At 31.4% G+C, this 24,097-nt stretch overlaps 1 protein-coding gene across 1 annotated transcript; it reads right to left on the bottom strand.

The window, feature by feature from the left end:
- Positions 1–5,067: 5,067 nt before the first annotated feature.
- LOC123208507 (cysteine-rich receptor-like protein kinase 6) lies at positions 5,068–22,685 on the bottom strand. Its single transcript, XM_044626043.1, has 14 exons — positions 21,816–22,685; positions 19,617–19,819; positions 17,738–17,948; positions 17,261–17,498; positions 16,991–17,141; positions 16,827–16,909; positions 14,587–14,800; positions 10,257–11,055; positions 9,918–10,019; positions 8,653–8,855; positions 6,306–6,516; positions 5,822–6,059; positions 5,566–5,713; positions 5,068–5,483 (listed from the first exon to the last, which is right to left on the bottom strand). Exons 1-14 carry the CDS (start codon positions 22,678–22,680, stop codon positions 5,175–5,177), a joined length of 3,975 nt encoding a protein of 1,324 aa, XP_044481978.1. The 5' UTR covers positions 22,681–22,685; the 3' UTR covers positions 5,068–5,174.
- Between the last annotated feature and the right edge of the window lie 1,412 nt (positions 22,686–24,097).

Raw genomic sequence — 24,097 nt, 5'->3', positions numbered from 1 at the left:
AACCTTTTTACTAGGTGGAAAATATTTTGTAAGGAAAGCTTCAGAAAGTGCTTGCCAAGTAGTGAATGCACTAGATGCACTAGAATCCAACCAAGATGTTGCCCTATCCTTTAAAGAAAATGGAAATAGCCTCAATTTGATTGCATCTTTAGAAACCCCATTCATTTTGAAGGTGTCACATATCAGAGAGAAACGTGACAGGTGGACATGTGGATTTTCATTTTCTAACCCTCCAAATTTGTTTTGTTGCACTATCTGAAGAATAAAAGGTTTAATCTCAAAATTATTAGCAACCACAATAGGCCTTACTACACTAGAATAACCATCATGTGCAGTAGGTACAGCATAATCACGAAGAGCTCGTTGATTGTTGATGTTATCTTCCATGGCAACTTTTTGTCTTACTCGTCTCTCTCTTCTACATCTTCTAAAGGTTCTCTCGATTTCTAGGTCAAAATCCAATAATTCTAGAATTTGAGATCTAGTCATAAGCCAATAGAGTACCTACAAAGAAAGAACAAAGACAACCAGAGATCAAATAGAACAAAAATAAAATAAAATAAAACTCTAGTCTAGCCGAACTACAAATTATACTAATATCAACAAAGCACCAATCCTCGATAATGGTGCTAAAACTTGTTGCTAATGGCTCATAAGTATACGAGTCAATCAAGTAATATAGAAAGATATTGGTCCCACAGAGATTAGTTGTCGAATACTAGCTTGTTTTGTAGTTTAAATTAGCTAGAGAAATAAAAATGCTATGGATTGGGATTGAATTAAAGATAATAAAATAAAGCAACTAACTAAATCGAAATTAACAAAGGAAAATAATTACCTAGCAAATTAAAAGTGAAATACCAATTATAGAGAAGCCTAGGGTTTATGATTTCACTATCAATTACTCAAAAATCAGTAACGAATCCAAATAAAATCGATGATAAGATGAATTGTTGATGGTTGATTATCCTATTTTACCCAATTCCTCTTACAAGGTTAATTAGGAGTGTTAAGATTAAAAGTTTACCTACTTTCGTGGTATGTTGTTAATCAAAACCCATTAATTTCTATGACAATCAATTTGCCCACAAAAGACTTTTATTTATCTCTAAATAAAACCCTAGGTTTAGCAAATGCATAAACTAATTAGGTATGTATTTCTCAATATCACACTCCAATATACAAACAAGCATGACATTGGGCCCTAACACCAAGCAAGAAGTTAAAATCACAATTACTAAATCAAACATTCATCATCATTAATTAAAAATCAAAACCCATTACATAATCCTTGAGAATTTATAGATTTATCATAAACCCTAGCAAAGGAAATTAACTGTTCATGGCTATAAAGTTCAAACTACAAGATAAAGTTGGAGAGAGAGACATTTTGAATCAATAAAAGAAGATAATAAGAGAGATAAGAAAAACTCTAAGGTCTTCAAATCTTGATTCTCTTGGGTCTTCTATCTTTAATCTTGGATCTTCCCTCTTTTACTTGTTTCTTGAAGTTTTCTCTCTCTAAAAATCCTTTGAGCTGTTGTATATTTGGTCTCCCTTTGGAGAAGACGTAATTTTCTTTTTATACCTGTCACTTAACCCTATTTTATGTTTCTTTTTTTTTTTTATTTATGCCCAGTAATTATGGGTACCAATTATGACCATAAGACTGCCCATAATTGCTCTCTGCTTTCTGATGTAAGCCCTTCTTATTTACTTCTTTAAGCTTCCATTTTCACTCTAAAAGAGGCTTGAATGACTCCAAATCATCTACAAATATAATTCAAAGAACAAAATAAGATAAAACCATTAAGATTAAATAAAACTTAAAGAATTTGACAAAATGGACCAAAATTCACTTTAAAACTATATTATTATAACCCTATTTGTGTGTATTTCATACACACATCAGATTGCTATGATTTTTGGACTTTTAGTAGGAAACACATTGTTCTTTATTCGGAATGGTGGAGATCGCATTTTGTTTTTCAAGTAGTTATCTATGTTGAAATGTGATTGGTTGTCTAGTGTAGTTCTATTTAGATGACTCTTAGAAAAAAAATTTGTTTCTCTTTTGTTTACCGTTGGATTGCTCCCACATTTTGACAGTATTTTAGGCACGTTTGTGGCTATAGTTGAAATGGTGAAAATTTGTTATTGATGCTTGTAATATGAGATAGAGGCTTTTGAGTTTGCTATGATATTCTTTATTTTTCTATAGTTGCGTTATTGCTTTGTTTTGTTGCTTTAGAGGGTTGTATACTCATTCATAGGTTGAAAACTGTGTACTATTATTTTGGATATAATGGATTGGTTTATTTAGGTAAGGCCTCATGTTTTACTCTTCACATTGAAGATGTTTTCACGTTAAATTATAGTGTCTTTTCTACTATATTTGCTTTCGATTATTTAGTGTGATAGAATCATAGTTTGGTTAATTGTTTGTTATCACATAGTTCAATCAAGAAGGTGAGATTTTGATTTTAGTCTTGTTAGTTTAATTTTTTTCTTCCCAACATTATAAACCTCCTAGGGCTATTAATGCAAAATAGTTGGAATTTTGGTTACATGCAAATAATGTTTGTGGACATACTACCCTTACCAATCTTTATAACAAGAAATCTCATTGTTAGCATAACAACATCAATCATAACATGAAGATAATTCCAACAATCAATTATATCTTAATTTTAGTATTCAGTCAATATAATTTCAATAATCCATTAATATAATTTCAACAATCAATCAACATTCATACTTTATATATATTTTTATTCTTGTATATAAATACCTCTTTGTTCAAACTTTAATGCATGAAATAAAATTTAAAACAATATTTTATATTGCTAACATACATAATAACAATAAAAGATATACTAAGCAAGATCTAATTACATGTCTAATAGATCTAAACTCACTTTTAAGTTAAAAAAAAAAAATAATGCCCTCATGTTTTGTTTGTGGAAAGTCAGGTCATCATGCTATCCAATGTAGGAAAAGAGGGAGAAATAACAATCCTCCTAAATCAAAAGCTAATTTGGTTGAAGAAGATTATATGATTGTTACGGTCATTTTTCAAGCTAACTTGTGACTACAGTGAAAGAATTAGTGGCTAATAGACTCATGTGCTACTAGGCATATTTGTGTAAACAGAGATACTTTTACTACTTACACTACATTAGAAGATGGAAAGGACATGTTTATTTGGATGATTCTCAAACAACTAATGTTTTTGGTTTAGGAAAGGTTCTTCTCAAATTGACATTTGGCAAGTCATTGTATCAAATGATGCATTACTTATGTCTAACATTCGAGCAAATTTAGTTTATGTGGCCCTGATAGGAAAAGTGTCATTTGAATCTAACAAAATAGTAATGAGGAAGAATAATATCTTTGTGGGGTAAAGGTTATTGGAAATGCAATTTGTTGGTCTTATTTTCAGACTTAATAATGCATGCATGAATAACTATCAAATTTATGTTGCATCTAAATTAATAAAGAAATCATACAAATTTGTTCAAAGAGAAACCGATTTATTGAACTTAATCCACACTGATTTAGGAGACTTGAGCAAACAATGACCAGAGGTAGTAAAACATATTATGTGGTCCTTCTAGATGATTTTTTCTAGAAATATTAGAGTGTATTTGATTAGAAACAAGGATGAAGCATTTGACATGTTTTTAGTGTATGAAGATATGATGCAAAACCAATTAAATAAAAAAATTAAAAGGATTGGATTAAACAGAGGTTGAGAATATTTTCCTTTTAATAAACTTTGTGAAATATGTTGGAGACTTAGGTGTTTTGATCATAAAAAAAAAAAGTTAAAATTACTAATTTATCCAAGACATGATTTAAATCATTGCCAATTTAGACAAAACATGAAAAATGCAAGAATCCAAGTTATGCATGACCATGCATAGCTTATTTTGAAGTTGTGCAAACAAAGGTACGAGACCGTGCATGGTTCCCATTCATGGCTCTAAAATTGTGGGTTCAATCAAATATGTGTAGCACAGTTGTGCATAACACATTTAAGGCTGGTCACAAGGGAGTCTCTCTCCTGCACAAGCGCTTGTTCATGTCTCAACTAAAGTTAATTTAGGTTTTTTAAAATGCCCTAATGACTAATATGATCCAGTGAAAGATAAATAGAATCTTCTAAAAAATTAAACAATAAATTCAAACAAATTAATAACATATAAGATATTTAAATGAAATATTATAGTTCTGAAATATATGTTTTTAAAGAAAGTAAATCTAACATTTCACTTCTTATGTTCTTTCTCTTCTTACTAATTGAACTCTGTCAATTGATATTAAAATTCTAAATTCACCTCCTATGATTCTCCAACTTATAGGTCATTTGGGTAAAGCTTATTCAATCAAGATTACTAGATTAAATAATCAATTATGACATACTTAGAGTAACTTATATGAATAATTTGATTGTGGATAACAATCACATTTTTAGATTATTCAATCATAATTCAAAAGTTAGTAGGATTTGTTTTTTTCTAATTCTTGGATAATTAGATTATTGGAAACCAAAGTATTACACATATTGAACATTTTAATAGTTATAATGAGATTATGAGTATTAATCCAATAATCATAAGTTGTACTAAATATACAAGAATTTATGATTGCATAATTAATTATTTCTATACTTATAATCCAATAATCATAAGTGGTCTATGGGAAGAAATAAAGAATCTACCTTTAAATTGATGGGTTACAATCTTATCTGTGAAAGCCTGATAAAAATGGTTAATGTGGTGATGTGATATTTTGATTAAACTTGTCTCACCGAATTATGGATATTTATTTATTTTTATCTTTGATTTCTAATTCAATAAAGTTATATATACACTTTTGAATATATAATCGAAAACACGGACGATATGTTATTATATACCCAATCACATTATGATTGTATGATAACACTTTCATTGAATATTCAATTATGCATATACTAAAAAGCATGTGTACGTAGTATTGTTGTTTCCAATTAGTTAATTTTTAACATATTGATTAACTGTTATTCCAGGTCATGACTAAAATAAATATAGTAATTAGCCATTTGTTGATGACACACACCAAATGTGTATCCATTTGTGTACACAAGATAAAGAAAATTTTAAGAAAAGCAATTAACCATAGAGCAATTGTCATCGAGGTGAAACACTTGAAAGGGTTACCTCATTCTTGGAGGAGGAAACTTTAGCTTCAAATGAAGACTGAGCTAAATTGACAACTCTACCAACAGAAAATGCAGGTTCAGTTGGTTTAGGAAGGACTATTGTATCCATTGCCAACATGACCACTAAAGATGACATGGTAGGCCTGTCAATTGGATCTTCCTGAACGCACAACAATCCAACATGTATGTATTTCAATAATTCAACCGAAACACATGATTGCACCAAAACAGGATCCATTAGCTCTAATGCACGTCCTTTGCACCATAGCTTCCAAGCCTGAAATATCATATATTCATGTTGTAAACCATTAACTAAGATCATTATACATTCAATGTGAAGATTAAGAATTGGAAGATACATAATTAAGTAGGCTTTGGCCATGTTCTGAAAGATAGAATCTGTTCTTTTTCCCACTCAAAATCTCAAGCAGAAGAACTCCAAAACTGAAAACATCAGATTTAACTGAAAATAATCCTTCCATAGCATACTCAGGAGCCATGTAACCACTGTTAGAAATTGGAAAACCAAAATAATTAAGATTCAATCTAATGGAAAAGTATTTGCTTGTATTCATGTTCTTGTTTGAGAAATCATGGTGATTGTAATGCACTTACTATGTGCCAACAACTCTCTTGGTGTTAGCTTCATCTTGATTTCCACCAAATATTCTGGCCATTCCAAAGTCTGATATTCTTGGATTCATTTCATTATCTAATAAAATATTGCTAGTTTTGAGATCTCGATGAATTACTTTGAGTCGAGAATCCTCGTGCAAATACAATAGACCTCGTGCAATGCCATTGATGATCCTTATACGCCTTTTCCAGTCTAGTTCTGGGCTCTTAGTTGAATCTAAAAATAAAATTAATATAAGTTTCAAACATGGCTTTCCATTAACCAGTTACAGCCAACATTAGCAAGTTAAATTTAAACCCCTTCACGATCACTTGCACGCTTAATAAAATCATATTTTACCATTTTCCACTAATGAAAGGGCTTGTTGGGGGCTCCAGCTTGGAACATAAGCATGCTAAGTAGGTGAGGAGATTTAAGGATTATCAAAATAAATAAATAAATAAATAAAGTTTTACAACAAACCAAAGAGAAGAAAATCAAGGCTTTTGTTGGGCATATATTCATAGATGAGCATCGATTCATTCCCCTCCAGACAGCATCCCAAAAGTCTCACAAGATTTTTGTGTTGTAATTTGGAAATTAAAGTAACTTCATTTTTCAACTCTTTTAGCCCTTGCCCAGATGTTCTTGAAAGCCTTTTCACTGCAATTTCCTTACCATCCACTAATATTCCCTGAAGTAATTAGGAACTTTGTTATAAAAAATAAGAAAAAGTGAAACATTGCCTACTATGATGAAAATGGATCCCCAAATATAAAACTAATTGTTGACAAGTGGATTTGAGCTTAGCTGCATGGTTTTAAAAATCGAATTGGATTAACTAGTTTGATCATCATCCACTAGCAAAAACAATTATGATTTGCTTGAAAACGATTTTTGAAGTTAGATTGAACTAGACCAAGTAGTTTGAATGATTGGATTGAGTAAAAAACTAGACTTTACTCGGTCAGTATAAAAAATAAATTTTTTAATTTTAATTTTTAGGACTTGAACCTAAGATATTATATATCAATTTCGAATATGTATATCATTATGTTTAATTAATTCAAATTATATATTTAATGATAAATTAGATAAAATCATTTTTATTATTATTTTTAAATAATTAACTGATCTGACTATTGGTCAAACAATTCGACCATCAGTTGGACTAAACCACTTTTCCACCATGTTGATGTTTGGTCTATATTTGAAACCATTGTTTAGCTAGCTGAAACTTAATTGTCAAGTCACTTGTTGAGCTTGAAAAAAGTGCCATGCCCTGAGCTTGAGTCACGAAAAACACAACTCAATTGCCTCACATACCTATGGCTCATGAATGCAATAAATAAATAAATAACAATGTCATGAGTGATGACGAAAAAGATGTCATCTTATCTTTTGAAATTTTATATAATGATTTTTTAAAATTTATATTTACTAATAAATGAAAACATCATAGTGAAATGAAATGCTAAAGAATCTTTTTATTAGGCTCATACCCAATTGCAAAAAATCCTATACTAGGAAGAGATATTCAACAACACACTTCACTTATTATAAATCATAAGGAAGTTTACTTTCTTTCTTTTGCTACACAATTCAAATTGACTCCAATGTTTTTTATTTGAAAACAGAAATTTTCAATTAAAAATATTATTTATAAATTCAAAACATGTACATTATCGTTTTAGAGTAGAAACAATATTCTATTTATAGTACCGAGTTAAGCTTGTGCAACAGTTGTTATATTGAGTTGCACTCAATCTTATGATTTTTAGACTCATTGGGCTCGAGCTTAGCTCTCTTATGTCGAATATGTTCAAACAAATCCTAATATGAGTTTAACTCAGTTCAAATTCATCTCGAATATCTACTCATAGGACAATAAAAAATAAATAAATTATCCTTTTATACATGAAATATGAGGATGGAATAACAAAAGGAGAATGATTGTTTTTTGTGAATCCCAATTAGTTATACATAGGTCAAAGGACTATTTCTCACCTAAGGTTTAGCCCATTTCCAAACACACACCTGTGGGGGTTTAAAAAACCTAACACCCATTCATCTCTAAATTTTCACTAAAATTACATTAAATATAATGGTAAAACTGTTATTTTAATAATAATTAAAAAATAGATAATTTTATCTTATTTCTCCCCAGGTTTTAAAAACTAAAAATTTTACTCTTGCATAAAGTTTTCAATTTTTGGAAAGTCACATTTCTCTCCAAATGTAGGTTTTTTTTTTAGCTCTTTGACGAAGCATCGTCCTTCATTGCCCTAGCAACACTTCATTGTCTAGATGAAACGTCATCTTTTCTGGACTATGAAAGTGTCAACAAGACAAAGGTTTTGTCCTTCGAGAGAGAAACGCCAAAGAGTGAATGCTACCATTCGCTAGAAATGGTGGCCAAATTTCAAGATATCAAACCTAAGGTAGAAAGTCAAATTTTTAAAACTTAATCCTAACGGGAAATTGTTAGTTTTCTAAACCAGGGGGAAAAAATGAAACATAATTTTTTTTTATTTTAATTTTATAGATAAAATTACAATTTTATCTTTAACCTTAACAAAAAAATTTTAAGTGTGTGAAAATGGAGTAAACTATGGGAGGGTATTTGAGTTTTTCAAATCCCATGGGTTTGAATTTGTCTTTGCACCAAACCTTGGGTGGGAAATAGTCCCTTGGCCTTATATACATATTTGTTAATAAATAGAGTTACCAGACATTGGTGGAGATGAAGAGCATAAGTCAACCATTCATGTACATTATGTGCTTAAATGAATCCTAGTCTTTTCACCAAATTTAAATCAATTATACGAACCTTGTACACGGGACCGAACCCACCTTCTCCAAGCTTATTTTCATCAGAAAAATTTTGTGTGGCCTCTAGTATAATGCCTAATGAAAAATGGGGAAACTCTTGAGTTTCCTGTCCTTGTATTATATCATATGAATCATCACCTCCAACACTGCCCTCTTCCAAGCGAAGCAATTGAACTACATGATTGCTAGTTGCTTTCTCCTCTGCAAGATACACTTAATTTTACTAAACTGGATAAAACAACGACGGCTAATTAATCCTCTTATATTACCAAACATTTTTAAGATCTTGTGACATTATTATTGTAGGCTATTGGCCCTTTGGTAGTGTGTCTGCATAGATAGCATAGATGTGGCAAAGAAAGAGAGTTCAAATGGACAAGAAAGGAGAGGGAAACCGAACAAAAAAGACAAGGGTTGGGTTAGCGTAAAAGATGTAGAAAAATGTTTTATGACAAACTTTGCGTCGTAACTGAAAATTTCTTTGTTTGAATAATCTAGTCTTTAAAGAAAATAATGATGATAAGTGCTAGAATGCTATGTTACATTAACATTATTGTAACACCAAATACAACAATTATGATGTGATTAGAAATGATAGACTCTACTGATGACAAATGATACATTCCACACATACATATGTATTCAGGATTATTAGGTCTTTCACACTTAAAAGGTTAGTCTATACACTTGTATGCTAACATTTGACCCCTTTTCCAACCTATGTGGGAAAATTTTTAAATCTCTCTTACATATAAGGTCACTAGTTTAACATTCTTTACAAACAATCTCTTGGATGAGCTATGGGCCACTGATTGTAGCTTTACATCAACTAGTCATTCTCATAGACTCTTGAATAGAGTAGTTACAACTCAATTTTAATATTACTGTTAGGTGCTACTAAACCTCTCATACCGAAAAAGTAGTTCAAGGGGTAAGGGTTCGCTTCACATTAATTGCAAACTAACACGTATATCTTTTCCAAGCAATGTAAGAGAACAAGATCTTCAAAAGTTTAGGTATAGATTGATGCTACATGTAAAACTATATATATGAACAAATTGATGTGGTGAAACTTTTGCATTGTCAAATCATTTAACTATATTTATCACCATATATTGAGCTGATTTTGTATATAAATTTACCTATTTGCTTTTTGTCATATCATCAGTTTCTAAGAATGAAAATCTACTGTTTTTTATTCTTTGGTTAAATAATATGAAGAAAGTTAATCCTTTCTTTATGCAGAGTTAAAAAATTGATTACCTTTATCTCTTTTGTGTCTTCTCCACAGAAGGAAAGAGCCGAGCACTACTACTATAGTCAACGAACCCGTCACGCCAATTTCAATCCATATTTTTGTTTGTCCTTCCAAACAAATTTTTTTTTTAATTTACAGTTTAAAGTTATTTAACCGATATCAAAATATTATGCACAAGTATTTAAAGCTGGTAATTACGAGTATAACACAAAAATTGAAAAGAGAATAAAGAAAATAAATCACGATCATGGGATATATTAACTTATCACTAGAAGAGGTTCCTTCTATGGCTCCATGCGATTAATTATTTAAGTAATTAGTAAACTGTATCCTCCTAACGTTACCTTCAGAAGGAAGAGGAGGTGAGGGTGGAGACCGAAGTGGTGGAGGTGCCGGTGGCATTATTTCATTGTAGAACTTGTACAGTTCGTAGCGGGCATTACAACTCGGAGACATCACTCTTGCTCCTACATATGTTGAATACCTTCCCAATGTTGACACAGCGCCTTCAAGACATGTATTGCAATCAAGTTTTGACAGGTCCGGCGTGCACTGCACTAGAACATACAGTGTACGAAGAGCATCTAAATTAACCTTTCTGGTTGCAAACATTTTAGAAGTATTTAGAGCCTCAACCGTAGCCTTGGTCAACAAACTTTTAAGTTTCTCACCAAATATCTCTGCACTGCCTGCAATATTTTGCGTATTCCGATAGCCATGACTGGGATCTTTGCTCATGATAGAAAAGAAGGACTCGTTTGAATAGCGGAAAAAGCATTCGTCATACCATATTATGCTTTGTTCTCCAATTGGGCAAAGATCAGTTAAGTTTTTGGTTGCAACAGTTACACAGCGTTCACAGATGTCCAGACTGACATCGCCGCGGCAAAGAAAGAGGGCATACAACTTGTCAGGGTCATTGCCTGCGGTAGCATTGTAGAAACCGATGGAATATTTATTGTGGAGATAAGCATCTCTGAGAAAATCAGTCAAGAAAATATTGAGCTTTGTTTTATGGGCGCTGCCTGTGTTGAAAGTGGTGTTCCAGCAATCATGACCAACATATCTTGGACTAGCTTCTACAACAAAACTCAGCAACCTTAGAAGAGAAAGAAATATAAGTATCATATTCATGAGAGAATGAGTTTTTTAATCCAGGCCAAATGTTGCTTAATGGAATAGATTTGACCCTTAATCGTGAGATTTTGGTAAGAAATATTACAGCATGAACTCCGCAATTTCTAAATTATTGGAACATTGCATCGGTGGTTAGATTCGTGCCTTTATAGCAAACTCTGAAGGCAAAAGCGTGACTGCACTTTGCTCCATTAACAGCTATTATTGCACAGTTAGCGGAGCAAAGTCCAGTCAAATTAGGTGTACTCGTGTCTATCGGTTAAAAAGACAAATAACATCTCATTATTCAATTAATTTGTGGAAAGTTAAGACAAAGTTAAAAAAAGAAGCGGGGGGGGGGGGGGGGGGGGGGGGGGGGGAGGGGAGGACCACTTTGACTAATAAAGCAGAAAATGCGTAACGTGCAAGGCGTTGCTACTATCGATATCAATAAAGCTGGCAATTTTTTATATAATTTGTTAATTTAATATTATACGATATAAAAATTATCAAATTTGGATTAAGTTTTTTGACATAAAATTTATTTTGAGTTAACCCAACATGATTTAAAATTAAATGAGATAGTGTTTGAGTTCATACGATAGTAACACAATATGATCCAAATCGATTTGAATTTTTTAGAAATTTACTACTTTAATAGAATTTGTTAGAGATAAATTATTTGAAAAATAATATCAATAACAGTTGAAATCTTTATAAATTGTATATAATTATTTCTTTATATAACTATTATCACTCATTATTATTTATTTTAATTTAAATATTTTATTTTATTATTAAATAGTAATAATTTTATTTGATTAGTCAGATTATAAAAGTGTTCTAAAGGTTTTACTCATATTATAATTATATGTTATATCTTTATAATAAAAATTTGAAATTTTTACATATTGTATATAATTATATCGTTGTATAATTATAATTACTCATATTTTTTATTTAAATAATTGATTTTATTATTAAATAGGTAAATTTTTGATTTGATTAATTAGATTATTGACATATTTTAAAAGTCTTATTATGTAAGTTTTTAGATCATTTGTCAACAAGACAAAATATTATAGTGTGTGTTTCATTACTAGTAGGTTTGACTAATTTAATGAAGAAATTAAAATGATAAAAACATTTTAGAGAGTAAAAACAATAGAAAATTTCAGATCAATTTCGGTGGAGTCGGGTCAACATGAATATTAAAGGGTTGGGTTAGGTTAAAATATTTTGATACGATTTTAATTTAGATCGGGTTAGAATTGAAAGTCTTTGACACAAAATCTAAACTAACACGATATGAATATAATCCGATGATACGAATTGCCAGGTCTAGTTATCAATTGTAAGCCTCCAAAGCCACTATCGCAAAACAGATTGAATTATGATTACATGCAAATAATGTTTGCGGACAGACAACCTTTAGCAATCTTTATAACAATAAATCTCATAATAACAACAATAGATGCACTAAGAAATATCTAATTACGTGCCTAAAGGATCTAAACTCAACTTTAAGTTTGAAAAAATAAAAGAAAACTCAATGTTTTGTTTGTGGAAAGCCATTGTGCTATTTAATGTAGGAAAAGACCGAGAAATAACAATCGTCCTTAATCGTAAGCTAATTTGGCTGAAGAAGATTATATTATTGTTGTGGTCATTTCTCAAGCTAATCTTGTGACTGGCGTGAAAGAATTAATGGCTAATAGACTCATGTGCTACTAGGCATATTTGTGCAAACAAAGATACTTTCGCCACTTACACTCCATCATGTGATGGAGAGGAACATGTTTATTTTGATGATTCTCAAACAACTAATGCTTTTGGTAAAGGAAAAGTTCTCCTCAAACTCACGTTTGGCAAGTCATTGTACCAAATGATGCACTAGTAATGGCTACCATTAGAGCAAATTTAATTTATGTGGTCCTGCTAGGAAAAGTTGGGATTAAAGTTTCATTTGAATCTAACAAGATTGAAATGAGGAAGAATAATATCTTTGTGGTATAAAGGTTATTGGAAATGCAATTTGTTTGTCTTATTTTCGGACTTAATAATGCATGTATGAATAACTGTCAAATTTGTACTGAATCTAAATTAACAAAGAAATCAACAAACTTGTTAAAAGAGAAACTGATTTATTGAACTTAGTCCACACTGATTTAGGAGACTAGAAGCAAACTATCACCAGAGGTGGTAAGACATATTATGTGGTCCTTATAGATGATTTCTTCTAGATATTTTAGAGTGTATTTAATTAGAAACAAAGGATGAAGCATTCAACATGTTTTTAGTGTATGAAGCTAAGATGGAAAACCAATTAAATGAAAAACATTAAAAGGATTCGATTAGACAGAGGTTGAGAATATTTTCCTTTTAATAAATTTTGTGAAATATGCTAGTGTCTTAGGTGTTTTGATCATAAAAAACAAAGTTAAAATCACTAATTTATCCAAGATATAACTTAAATCATGACCAATTTCAACAAAATATGAAAAATGCAAGTTCCAAGTCATGCATGACTATGCACAGTTCATTTTGGAGTTGTGCATATACAAAGGTATAGGACCATGCATGGTTCCTGTTCATAGCTCTAGAATTTTGGACTCAATTAGATATGTGATACGCAACTGTGCATAACACATTCAAGGCCAGTCACAAGCAAGCCCCTCTCCTACACAAGCTCCCGTTCATGCCTCAACTAAAATTAAGAAGGGTTTGTGAAAATACCCTAATGGCTAATATGATTCTAAAAAAGGGTGAATAAGATCTTCTAAAAAATGAAACAATAAATTCAAACAAATTAATAACATATAAGATATTTAAATAAAATATTGTAGCTTTTAATGAAAGTGAATCTAACATTTCACTTTTTATATTCTTTCTCTTCTTACTAATTGAACCCTTTGATTCTATCCAACTTGTAGGTCATTCATGTAAAGCTTACTCAATCGAGATTATTGGATTAAATAATCAATTATGACATAAGGTAACTTATATGAATAATTTGATTGTGGACTACAATCACATTTTTGAGATGACACTTAATTCTGTATATAATTAAAAACATAGATGATGTGTCATCGTACACTTAACCACATGATGATTGTATGATGACACTTAATTGTGTATTCAATTGTACATATACTCAAAAGCGTGTGCACGAAGTATCACTCTTTCCAATGAGTTCATTTTTAACATACTAATTAATTGTTATTCTAGGCCGTGACTAAAATAAATGTTGGAATAAGGTAGTGAATGTGAAATTTTCCAAAACATACATTCTTATCTTTCTATAAATGAACAAAATTTTCAGAACAATAAAACTATGAGTACCTATTTTTTATACACAAATATGTATATATTTATTTGTGTTGTTATATTATTAGATGATTTTGAATTAAAGATAAAATAATATTCAATCATAAGATGACACATATAAGTATATACATATTTGTCTACACAAAGTTGATATGCATAATATTGCTTTTTCCAGAAAAGCAATTAGCCATAGAACTATTGTCATTGAGGTGTAACACTTGAAAGGGTTACCTCATTCATAGAGGAGGAAATTTTACCTTCTGATGAAGATTGAGCTAAATTGACAACTCTACCAACAGAAAATGCAGGTTCAGTTGGTTTAGAAAGGACTATTGTATCAGTTGCCAACATGACCACCAAAGATGACATGATAGGTCTGTCAGCCGGATCTTCCTGAACACACAGTAATCCAACATGGATGTATTTCAATATGTAACATCCCTCCCTAGAAGTACTACCCATCGAAGGAGAAATGTTACGAATTAATATTCGAAGCGTATATTTTTTTTTCTTTTTAAAAATACTTTAAAATAAATGCATCATTAAAAGTGTTTAGGAAGCATTCCAAGAAAATTAAAAATCTGGAAGCGAACAAAAGATGTATATACTCATCTGAAAGTATCTGAAAACAGGGAGTAATCATATGTAACTGTACCATAATCTCAAAAGTCAAAAGTCGACAAGAACATGCCACGGTATGCATGTATTATAAACCAGAGATAACCTGCTCCAGCCGGATCTACCTACGCTGACCTGACCCTGCCTCGCAGCTACCTCGATCACCTGTACCTGCAATCAGGAAAGAAAAAGGGAGTGAGTGATAAAAACACTCAGTAAGGGGAAAGAATCAAATATACTATCTCCTTTCCTGTTTTGTCTCACTCTCGAGACTCAACCTCACATCATAACCTCTATAAGAGATTTAAGGGGTATTATAGTTCATTCTTTACTATTTGGAGTCATACTTTGTTCCATCTGGTGTCTATTTGGTACTTTCTGGAAGCTAACTATAGGGATTTGACGCTTTTCTAAGCTCAAACTCTCTTCTTTTCTCTCACTACACCATTTCTGAATCTGAATCAAGCTCTACTGCGAGCATGCTCTACTGTGAGCAGACCCTACTGTGGGTCTATGTCCTACTATGGACGTGCCCCACTATGGGCGGTGTAGTGTAAAGTGCCCCCTCATAGTTTATAGCATGCATGCGGGTCTTATATCTTACTAATTTTACTTCTATTTAAATTTATTCATAACTCATCAGACATTACTTTTGGGACGACCCCTAAATCTTGAGTCCCAAATTCTTTTTCTTGCTTTTTCTTTTCTTCTTTTCTTTCCTTTCCTTTCCTTTCCTTTCCTTTCTTTCCTTTCTTCTTCCTTTTCTCTCTTTCTTTCTTTCTTTCTTTCTTTCTTTCTTGCCCAGAATTAAGAAACACTGTTCACAAAACAGTCATTTAGCAGGGCAGCCTTCTTTTTCATACAATTTAACATCCCAAACGGTTTCTAATTCATACAAGCTATATATCGTTGAAAAGAGGATTCAAAGATCTTTCCAACGAGCTATAATAGCACTCATAATTCATCAGTTAAGACAGTCAAAACGTAAGCTAAATTCAGTGATAAAATTACGAAATACTGTTCACAGAACAGACATTTAGCAGGGCAGCCTTCTTTTCATACAATTTAACAGCCCAAACGGTTTCTAATTCATACAAGCTATATATCGTTGAAAAGAGGATTCAAAGATCTTTCCAACGAGCTATAATATCACTCATAATTCATCAGTTAAGGCAGCCAAAACATGGGACGAACTCAGTGGCAACAACTGTAAATATCATGCAACTTTCTGCCTTAAACAAAATCACACACATAGACATCCCAGATGACAAAACAACATTCCTCAACTTCAAAATCACCATTTATAACATAGATCCAAGGAATCAAAAGCTTAAAACATGCAACATATCAATAATGATTCCCCTTACCTTGTTTCAAGCCAGATCTTTGCAAATTGGTTTCGTTCTCTTTGTTTTGCTTCCTTTATCACCAAGACCACTTTAAATCAATACCAAAACACACTAACATAATCACATAACATGCATATAAACATAGATAAAAGGGAAAAGAAGGAGATCTTTGGTTACCAAAGCTTCCAAGTGCTTCATTTTCTTTTTCTTTCCTTATTTATCTTCCAAAAGCCTTCCAAATTACTCACTGTGCAACAAAGAAAGGAAGAAGGCTGTCTTCTTCTCTGGAAGAGACGAAAGAACGATGGAAAAAGAAAAAGGAAAGCAAAAGGTAAAGGGAGCAGGTTATTGACTTTTCTCCTCCTTTTCTTTTTCAATATATTATTATTATTATTATTATTATTTACTTTTATATATATCTCAAAACACACATACAATTGGAAATATCTCTAAACAGGGTCAAAAGACATAATTACCCCTGAAACATATCTGAGGGTATTACACAATAATTCACCCGGAACACATGATTGCACCATAACAGGATCCATTAACTCCAATACACGTCCTTCACACCATAGTTTCCAAGCCTAAAATATCATATATTCATGTTTAAGCCATTAACTCAAATCATTGTACATTGAATGTTAAGATGAAGAATTGGGACTTACATAATTAAGTAGGCTTTGGCCATGCTTCAAAAGATAGAACCCACTATTCTTTTTCCCACTCAAAATCTCGAGCATTATAACTCCAAAACTAAAAACATCAGATTTGACAGAAAATAATCCTTCCATGGCATACTCTGGAGCCATATATCCACTGTTAGAAATTGGAAAAAAAGAAAAAGAGTCAATCCATTGGGAAATGATTTGCTTGTATTCATGTTCTTATATGAGAAATCATGGTAGAAAGTAAAGAAATAATTTTAAGGCACTTACTATGTTCCAACAACTCTCTTTGTGTTAGCTTCATTTTGATTTCCACCAAATATTCTAGCCATTCCAAAGTCTGATATTCTAGGATTCATTTCATTATCTAATAAAACATTACTAGTTTTGAGATCTCGATGAATTACTTTGAGTCGAGAATCCTCATGCAAATACAATAGACCTCGTGCAATGCCATTAATGATACTTATACGTCTTTTCCAGTCTAGGTCTGAGCTTCTAGTTGAATCTGAAAATAAAATAAAAACAAGTTTCAAACATGGTTTTCCATTAATTAGTTACAGTCGGCATTACCAAGTTTAGACCCTTTCATTAGCACCTGCAAACTTAATAAAGTCATGTTTTACCAGTTTCCACTCATGGAAAGGCTTGTCAAGGCTCTAGTTAGGAACTTGAGCTTGCAAAATAGGTGTCAAGACTTACGGATGATCAAAAATATAAAATAATAAATAAAGTTTTAGAACTAACCAAAGAGGAGAAAATCAAGGCTTTTGTTGGGCATATATTCATAAATGAGCATCGACTCATTCCGCTCCAAGCAGCAGCCCAAAAGTCTCACAAGATTTTTGTGTTGTAATTTGGAAATTAAAGTTACTTCATTTTTTAACTCTCTTAGCCCTTGTCCAGAAGTTCTTGAAAGCCTCTTCACTGCAATTTCCTTACCATCCACTAATATTCCCTGAAATAATTGATAAATTTGTTATAAGAACTAAGAAAAAGTAAAAAATTATATGTGATATTAATGAAAATGGATTACCAAACATAAAACTAATTTCCAAGGAGTAGATTGAGCTTAGTTGGCTCAAATACAATTGTCACCTTGACTTGTTGTGCTCAAAATAAGCAATCATGATTTGAGCTCGACCCTTAGATATAAATGCTATCAAGCTCAAGCTATGAAAGACTCAACTCAATAGCTTCGCATACCTATGGTGCACTCATGAATGAATACACACACACACACACACGTATATATACACATATATATATAATGACTATTTCCCACCCAAGGTTTGATGTGAACTTAATTTTTCACTTGTTAACTATTGAAAATCCAAATGCTTACCTATATGTTAAATTTCACTGTTATCGTCAGGGGTAAAATTATCATTTAATAAAAATATTTTAAAAAATTATAAAGTCACCTATTTTCCATCCAAGTTTAAAAATTAATAATTTCCTTCTATCCAAAGTTTGAAAAATGACTATTTTCCCTTTAGGGTTTACATTTTCTCCTTTGCTACTTCTCCGACAACTAGAGCCAACTAACCTCCTCCCTCCCATCTCCCAAACGAGGACAAATCATCAGCCAACTTGAGGTCAATGATTCATCCTCGTTTGAAAGATAGGAGGGAGGAGGTTGGCTAGCTCTGATCATTAGAGAAGTGGCAAGGGAGAAAATTGTTAGTTGTTAAACTTAGGGAGAAATGTGCTAAATCTATAGTTTTTTTAAATATTTTTATTAAATGATAATTTTATCCTTGATAGTAACAATGAAATTTAACAAATTTGTGGGTATTTTGATTTTCGATGGTTAACAAATAAAAAGTTGGGTTTGCATCAAACCTTGGGTGGGAAATAGTCATTTGGCCATATATATATGTATATATATATAGTGACAACTTAACCAATTATGAATGATGACTAAAATGAAGTCATCTATCTTTTGAATTTATAAATAATTATTTTTTAAAATTTATGTTCACTAAACAAGTGAAAACTTCATAGTAGATTTGGGTTCATTGCCAATTGCTAAAATCTAACACTAGATAGAGACATTTTAATTACTCACTTCATCCATTATAAATAAATTCATTTTTTCCTTTTTCTATATAATTCAAATCTACTCCAATGTTTTTTTTTTTAAATTTGAAAACGTAAATTAGAAAAAAAAAATACTTAGTTATATGTTCAAAACATGTGCGATGTTGTTTTAGAGTCAAAACAACATTTTATCCAGAGTGTCAAACTAAGTTTAAGTTAAACTTGAGCATTAATCTCTATATCGAGTTTGAGCTCAATCTCATAATTTTCAAAACTCATTAGGTTCAAGATTGACCTCCTTATGTCGAGTTAAGCTTGAACAGGTCCTAATTTGAGTTTTACTAAGGTTTGAATCCATCCCTGTTCACAGGATAAATTTTCTTTTTATACATGTATTGTAAAGAGGGAATCAAAAAAGGAGAAAGATTACCTTTTGTGAATACCAATTAGTTATACATATTTGCTGAAATAGAGTGACCAATCATTTGTGGAAATGCAGATCACAAGTTAGCCACTCAATTACCTAATGTGTTTAAAAAGATCAATGTCTCTTCACCAAACTGAAATAAAAAATTATACGCACCTTGTACACGGGGCCAAACCCACCTTCACCAAGCTTATTTTCATCACAAAAATTATGTGTGGCCTCTAGTATGATGCTTAATGGAAAATGAGGAAACTCTTGAGATTCTTGTCCTTGTATTATATTATATGGATAATCACCTCCAGCACTATTCTCTCCCAAGTGAAGTACTTGAACTTCATGATCATTGGTTAATTTCTCCTCTGCAAGGCACACTTAATTTTAAAGAATGAGATAAAATATTGAGGGCCAATCAATCCTCTTATTTTACCAAAATATTTTAAGATCTTGTGATATGTAACATTTATTTTTACATTGTAGGTTATAGACACTTTGACAGCGTCTTCACATAAATAGCCATAAATGTGGCCAAGAAATAGAAATTCAATGGCCAAGAAAGGAGAGGGAAATTGAATAGAGAAATCAAGGGTAGGGTCATAGTAAAATATGTATATATATATATACCCATTAACTCTAAGGTAGAGTTGTTGCATTCTCGAATTCTAATACAACAATTAAGTGCTACTAGACCTTTGTCACCTAAAATCTAACTCAATGAGTGAAACTTTTCCTCACAACCACTGCCCTTTTTTTCCAACAAATGTGAAACAATCCGTCAGTCTAGCACCATCACATTTAATTGAAGTCACATCATTTACCCTCTTTATACTGTTTATCTTTTCTCACCACTAGGCATCTTTCACAATTAAATAAATTTCGGTGATGAGCGGTGATTAGGTAGTGAAAATGATGTTCATAAGCTAGTAGCAACTATAGCGGTCATATTGTCTTATTCTTTTTGAAAATGCAGGTCAATGTTGTCTTAATCTTTATGCAATAAGTTATTATTCTTACATAATATTATTATTTTAAAAAATTAAACAAATTCTCATGAGATACTATATATCAAGGTTTTCATAATCAATCCGAGATAAAAATCACTTTAATTACTAGTTTTGATTAAACTGGTTAGACCGAAATTACAATTTTATATAAAAATATGAAAAAATTTATCTTTAATTAGTAATTATATATATTTTACATATTAAATTTTATATTATACATATTTTTCTGTTCTCACAATTAACAAAATACATGTATTATTGAAAATAAATATAATAAGTAATAACCATTAACTTTGCATCAAAACAAAATATATGCGTTAAACAAATCCAATTCAACTAACATATGCATTATTGATTATTGAACGCCCAAACAAAACACAAATAAATAAATTATATAAACTGATGTTATAGTACCTGATTAAAAGATTTTGAAGTTGGCGAAAAAATAAACTATTACATCACCCAATCACAAGTTATCACATCAATTTGTATGATAAATTTGTACAATCATTTATCAAAAAAAATTGTACAACTTATTTATACACATAATTTATTCAATTCTTATTTAATATTACAGGCAAGTTTGGTGATACCTCTTTTCTTTAGCTGTTTCAAGGCAATTTATTAACCAACACATTTTTCCTCAATATTGTTGTGACCCTCCAAATTGATGGCAACATATATGTTAACAAATTTATGTGGAGAAATTTTTTCATGATTTGTCAAATCATTTGACTATATTTATAACCACTTATCGCGCTGATTGTGTATATAAATTCACTTATGCACTTTTTGAAATATCATGAGTTTCTATGAATGAACATCTACTGTTATTCTTAGGATAAATAAAATGAAGAAAGTTAATCCTTTCTTAATGTGAAGCTATAAATCAATTACCTGTATTTCTTCTGTGTTTTCTCCACAGAAGGAAGGCAAGCAGTACTTTTATCATCGCCGATCCTGTCGCTACTGTTGCAATCCATATTTTTTTTCTTCCTTCTAAATAAAAATAATTTTTATTTACAATTTAAATTTAATTAACACCCATATCAAAATATGATGCACAAGTATTTAAAGCTCGTAATTACGGGGAATAGCAAAAACATTTAAAATAGAATAATAGAAATAATATATATCAAAATTATACTGACTATTTTTCAATTATGAAATAAAATAAAGATTTAAAGGAAAATTTTGTGAATTTTTATGTTTTAATTATATATATAATTAGAAATTTAATTTCTCTTTGGATTAACTCTGTCTTCTTACCCTAAATGTATGAGCTCTAAGAAAAAAAGGCAAAATTGTATTAATTATTATTTAAGTAATTAGGAAAACTGGATTCTAACGTTACCTTTGGAAGGAAGTGGAGGTGGAGGTGGAGGTGGAGGTGGGATCGTATTTCTAACGTTACTTTTGGAAGGAAGCGGAGGTGGAGGTGGAAGTGGAGACAGAAGTGGTGGAGGTGCCGGTGGCACACTTTCATTATAGAACGGGTACAGTTCGAAGCGGACATTACAACTTGGAAGCATCACTCTTGCTCCAACTTGTCTTGAATACGATCTCATTGTTGAGATAGCGTCTTCGAGACATGTATTGCAATCAAGTTTTGACAGGTCCGGCGTGCACTGCAGTAGGCCATACAGTGTACTAAGAGCGGTAAAATTAACCTTTCTGGTTGCAAACATTTTTGAACTGTTTACAACCTCAGCTGTAGTCTCGGTCAACAAACTGTTAACTTTTTCTGCAAATATGTCTGCATCGTCTGTAATATTATTCACATTATACAATATAGCGTTGGGATATTGGCTCATGATAGAAAAGAAGGACTGGTTTGAATAGCGGAAAAGGCACTCATCGTACCATATTATACTTTGTTCCCTAGAAGGACAAAGATCAGTAGTTAAGTTTGTGGTTGCAACATTAACACAGCGTTGACAGGTTTCCATATTGACATCGCCGCTGCAAAGAAAGAGGGCATACAACTTGTCAGGGTCATTGCCTTTGGTAGCGTTGTAGAAACCGATGGAATATTTATCGTTGAGATAAGCCTGCCTGGCAAGATCAGCCAAGAAAAGACCGAGGTTTGTTTGAAAGGCGCTGTCGTTGTTGGAAGTGGTGTTCGGGCATTCATGGGCAAGATATCTCGGAAGTGAATTAGCTTCTTCTACGAAACTCAGCAAGCTTAGAAGAGAAAGAAATATAAGTATCATATTCATGAGAGAATTAATGAGTTTTTTATTCCAGGCTTTCCGCTGATCTATAATATAAGGCCAAAAGACTTATTCTCACCCAAGGTTTAGAGAACTTAAATTTTTAATTACCTATCTATTAAAATTCTTTATTAGGATTAAATATAAAATCATCATTTAATAAAAAAATTTTGAAGGACTTAAATATTATCTTATTTCATCCCTAAGTTTAAAAAAATAACAATTTTCTCTACCAAAAGTTTGAAAAGTTTCCCTTTCCCCCTTTTTTTTATCTCTTTCTTTAGTGACGGCATCCATTTTGTAAACACAACTGGCTTTCACCAATTGCTTCTTCCATGAAATGTTGACACTTGACGATTTTCTTTGTGGCTAGACAAGGATGATGACATCTTCATCCAAAGAAGAGACGATGTCTTTGTCTCTTCAAGTTGGACAAAAATGAATTATCTTCATCTAGCTTAAAGAGACAAAGACAACTTCGCCTCTTCATCAAACAAAGAAAGTTAGCCTTCATTTGACAACTTTGTTACAGTGGGAAGGTTGATGGTGGGAGAAGAAGATGGTGGTAGGGCGGCCGACAATGGGAACAAATAATGGTCACTAGAGAAAGAAGAAAAAACCCTAGAGGGAAAAAACAAAATTTCCAAATTTAATCCTTGGGGAAAATTGTTAATTTTCCAAAACAAGGGGAAAATGATAAAATTTGTAAGGTTTAATGGTTTGATGGTAAAATGATGACTTTACCTTTATCTCTAATAGAAAAATCTAAAAGAAGTTAGGTTATAGTTGACTGTTTAGGTATTTGAAACCCTACAAATGAGTATTTGTCTTCATATCAAACTTTTGGTGGGAAATAGTCCTCTGGCCTTAATATAAAATACAATAAAATAGTTCCAAGAGAGATTTTCAATTATTTTTAACGTTATATAAACTCGTTCTTCAGTCAAGATCTAGATCCTAGTTGAACTATCATTCAGTATTCCAACTATTTTAACTTACAAATGACAATATTCAACAATATATTAACATAAATTTATCATAAATCATTTATTTTATCTAGTATACAATCTTTGATTTTTAATCATTAAAAAAAAGTACATAAGTTAAGGGGTATAAATCAATACTAACTTGTATGAGAATGAGTTTTATGTAAGATCTTTGAAAAAAATTTGTTTTTTAGTGTTCAAAAGACTGACTCTTCCTTATGCTTATAAAGATGAAGATAAAGGTACTTTAGAGAGCCATAGTTGTGATATATATGTTGAGTGTGTAAAATATGACAAAATTTTCAATTTCACTTATTTTTAACGTTGCATAGATGGCCAGTCAATGAAATAAAGTCAAGTCGAGTCAAATTAGTCTTCTCGTGCCTTGTGGAAAACGGCAAAAAACATATCTCATCAATTTAACTAATTTGTGACAA

This window comes from Mangifera indica, chromosome 2 (assembly GCF_011075055.1).
Source record: "Mangifera indica cultivar Alphonso chromosome 2, CATAS_Mindica_2.1, whole genome shotgun sequence".
Classification (NCBI taxonomy): domain Eukaryota; kingdom Viridiplantae; phylum Streptophyta; class Magnoliopsida; order Sapindales; family Anacardiaceae; genus Mangifera; species Mangifera indica.
Note: the sequence above shows the minus strand (reverse complement) of the source record. Positions and strands in the feature narration are given on the sequence as shown.

What these genes read in the sequence shown, in the direction of transcription:
- LOC123208507 (XM_044626043.1), bottom strand. Translation starts at nt 22,680, where the DNA reads ATGAATATGATACTTATATTTCTTTCTCTTCTAAGCTTGCTGAGTTTC. An exon ending in GCCAAAGCCTACTTAATTAT is followed by an intron (nt 16,910 to 16,990) that starts GTAAGTCCCAAT and finishes ATGATATTTTAG; the next exon opens with GCTTGGAAACTATGGTGTGA. An exon ending in TGTGTTCCGGGTGAATTATT is followed by an intron (nt 14,801 to 16,826) that starts GTGTAATACCCT and finishes TAGTACTTCTAG; the next exon opens with GGAGGGATGTTACATATTGA.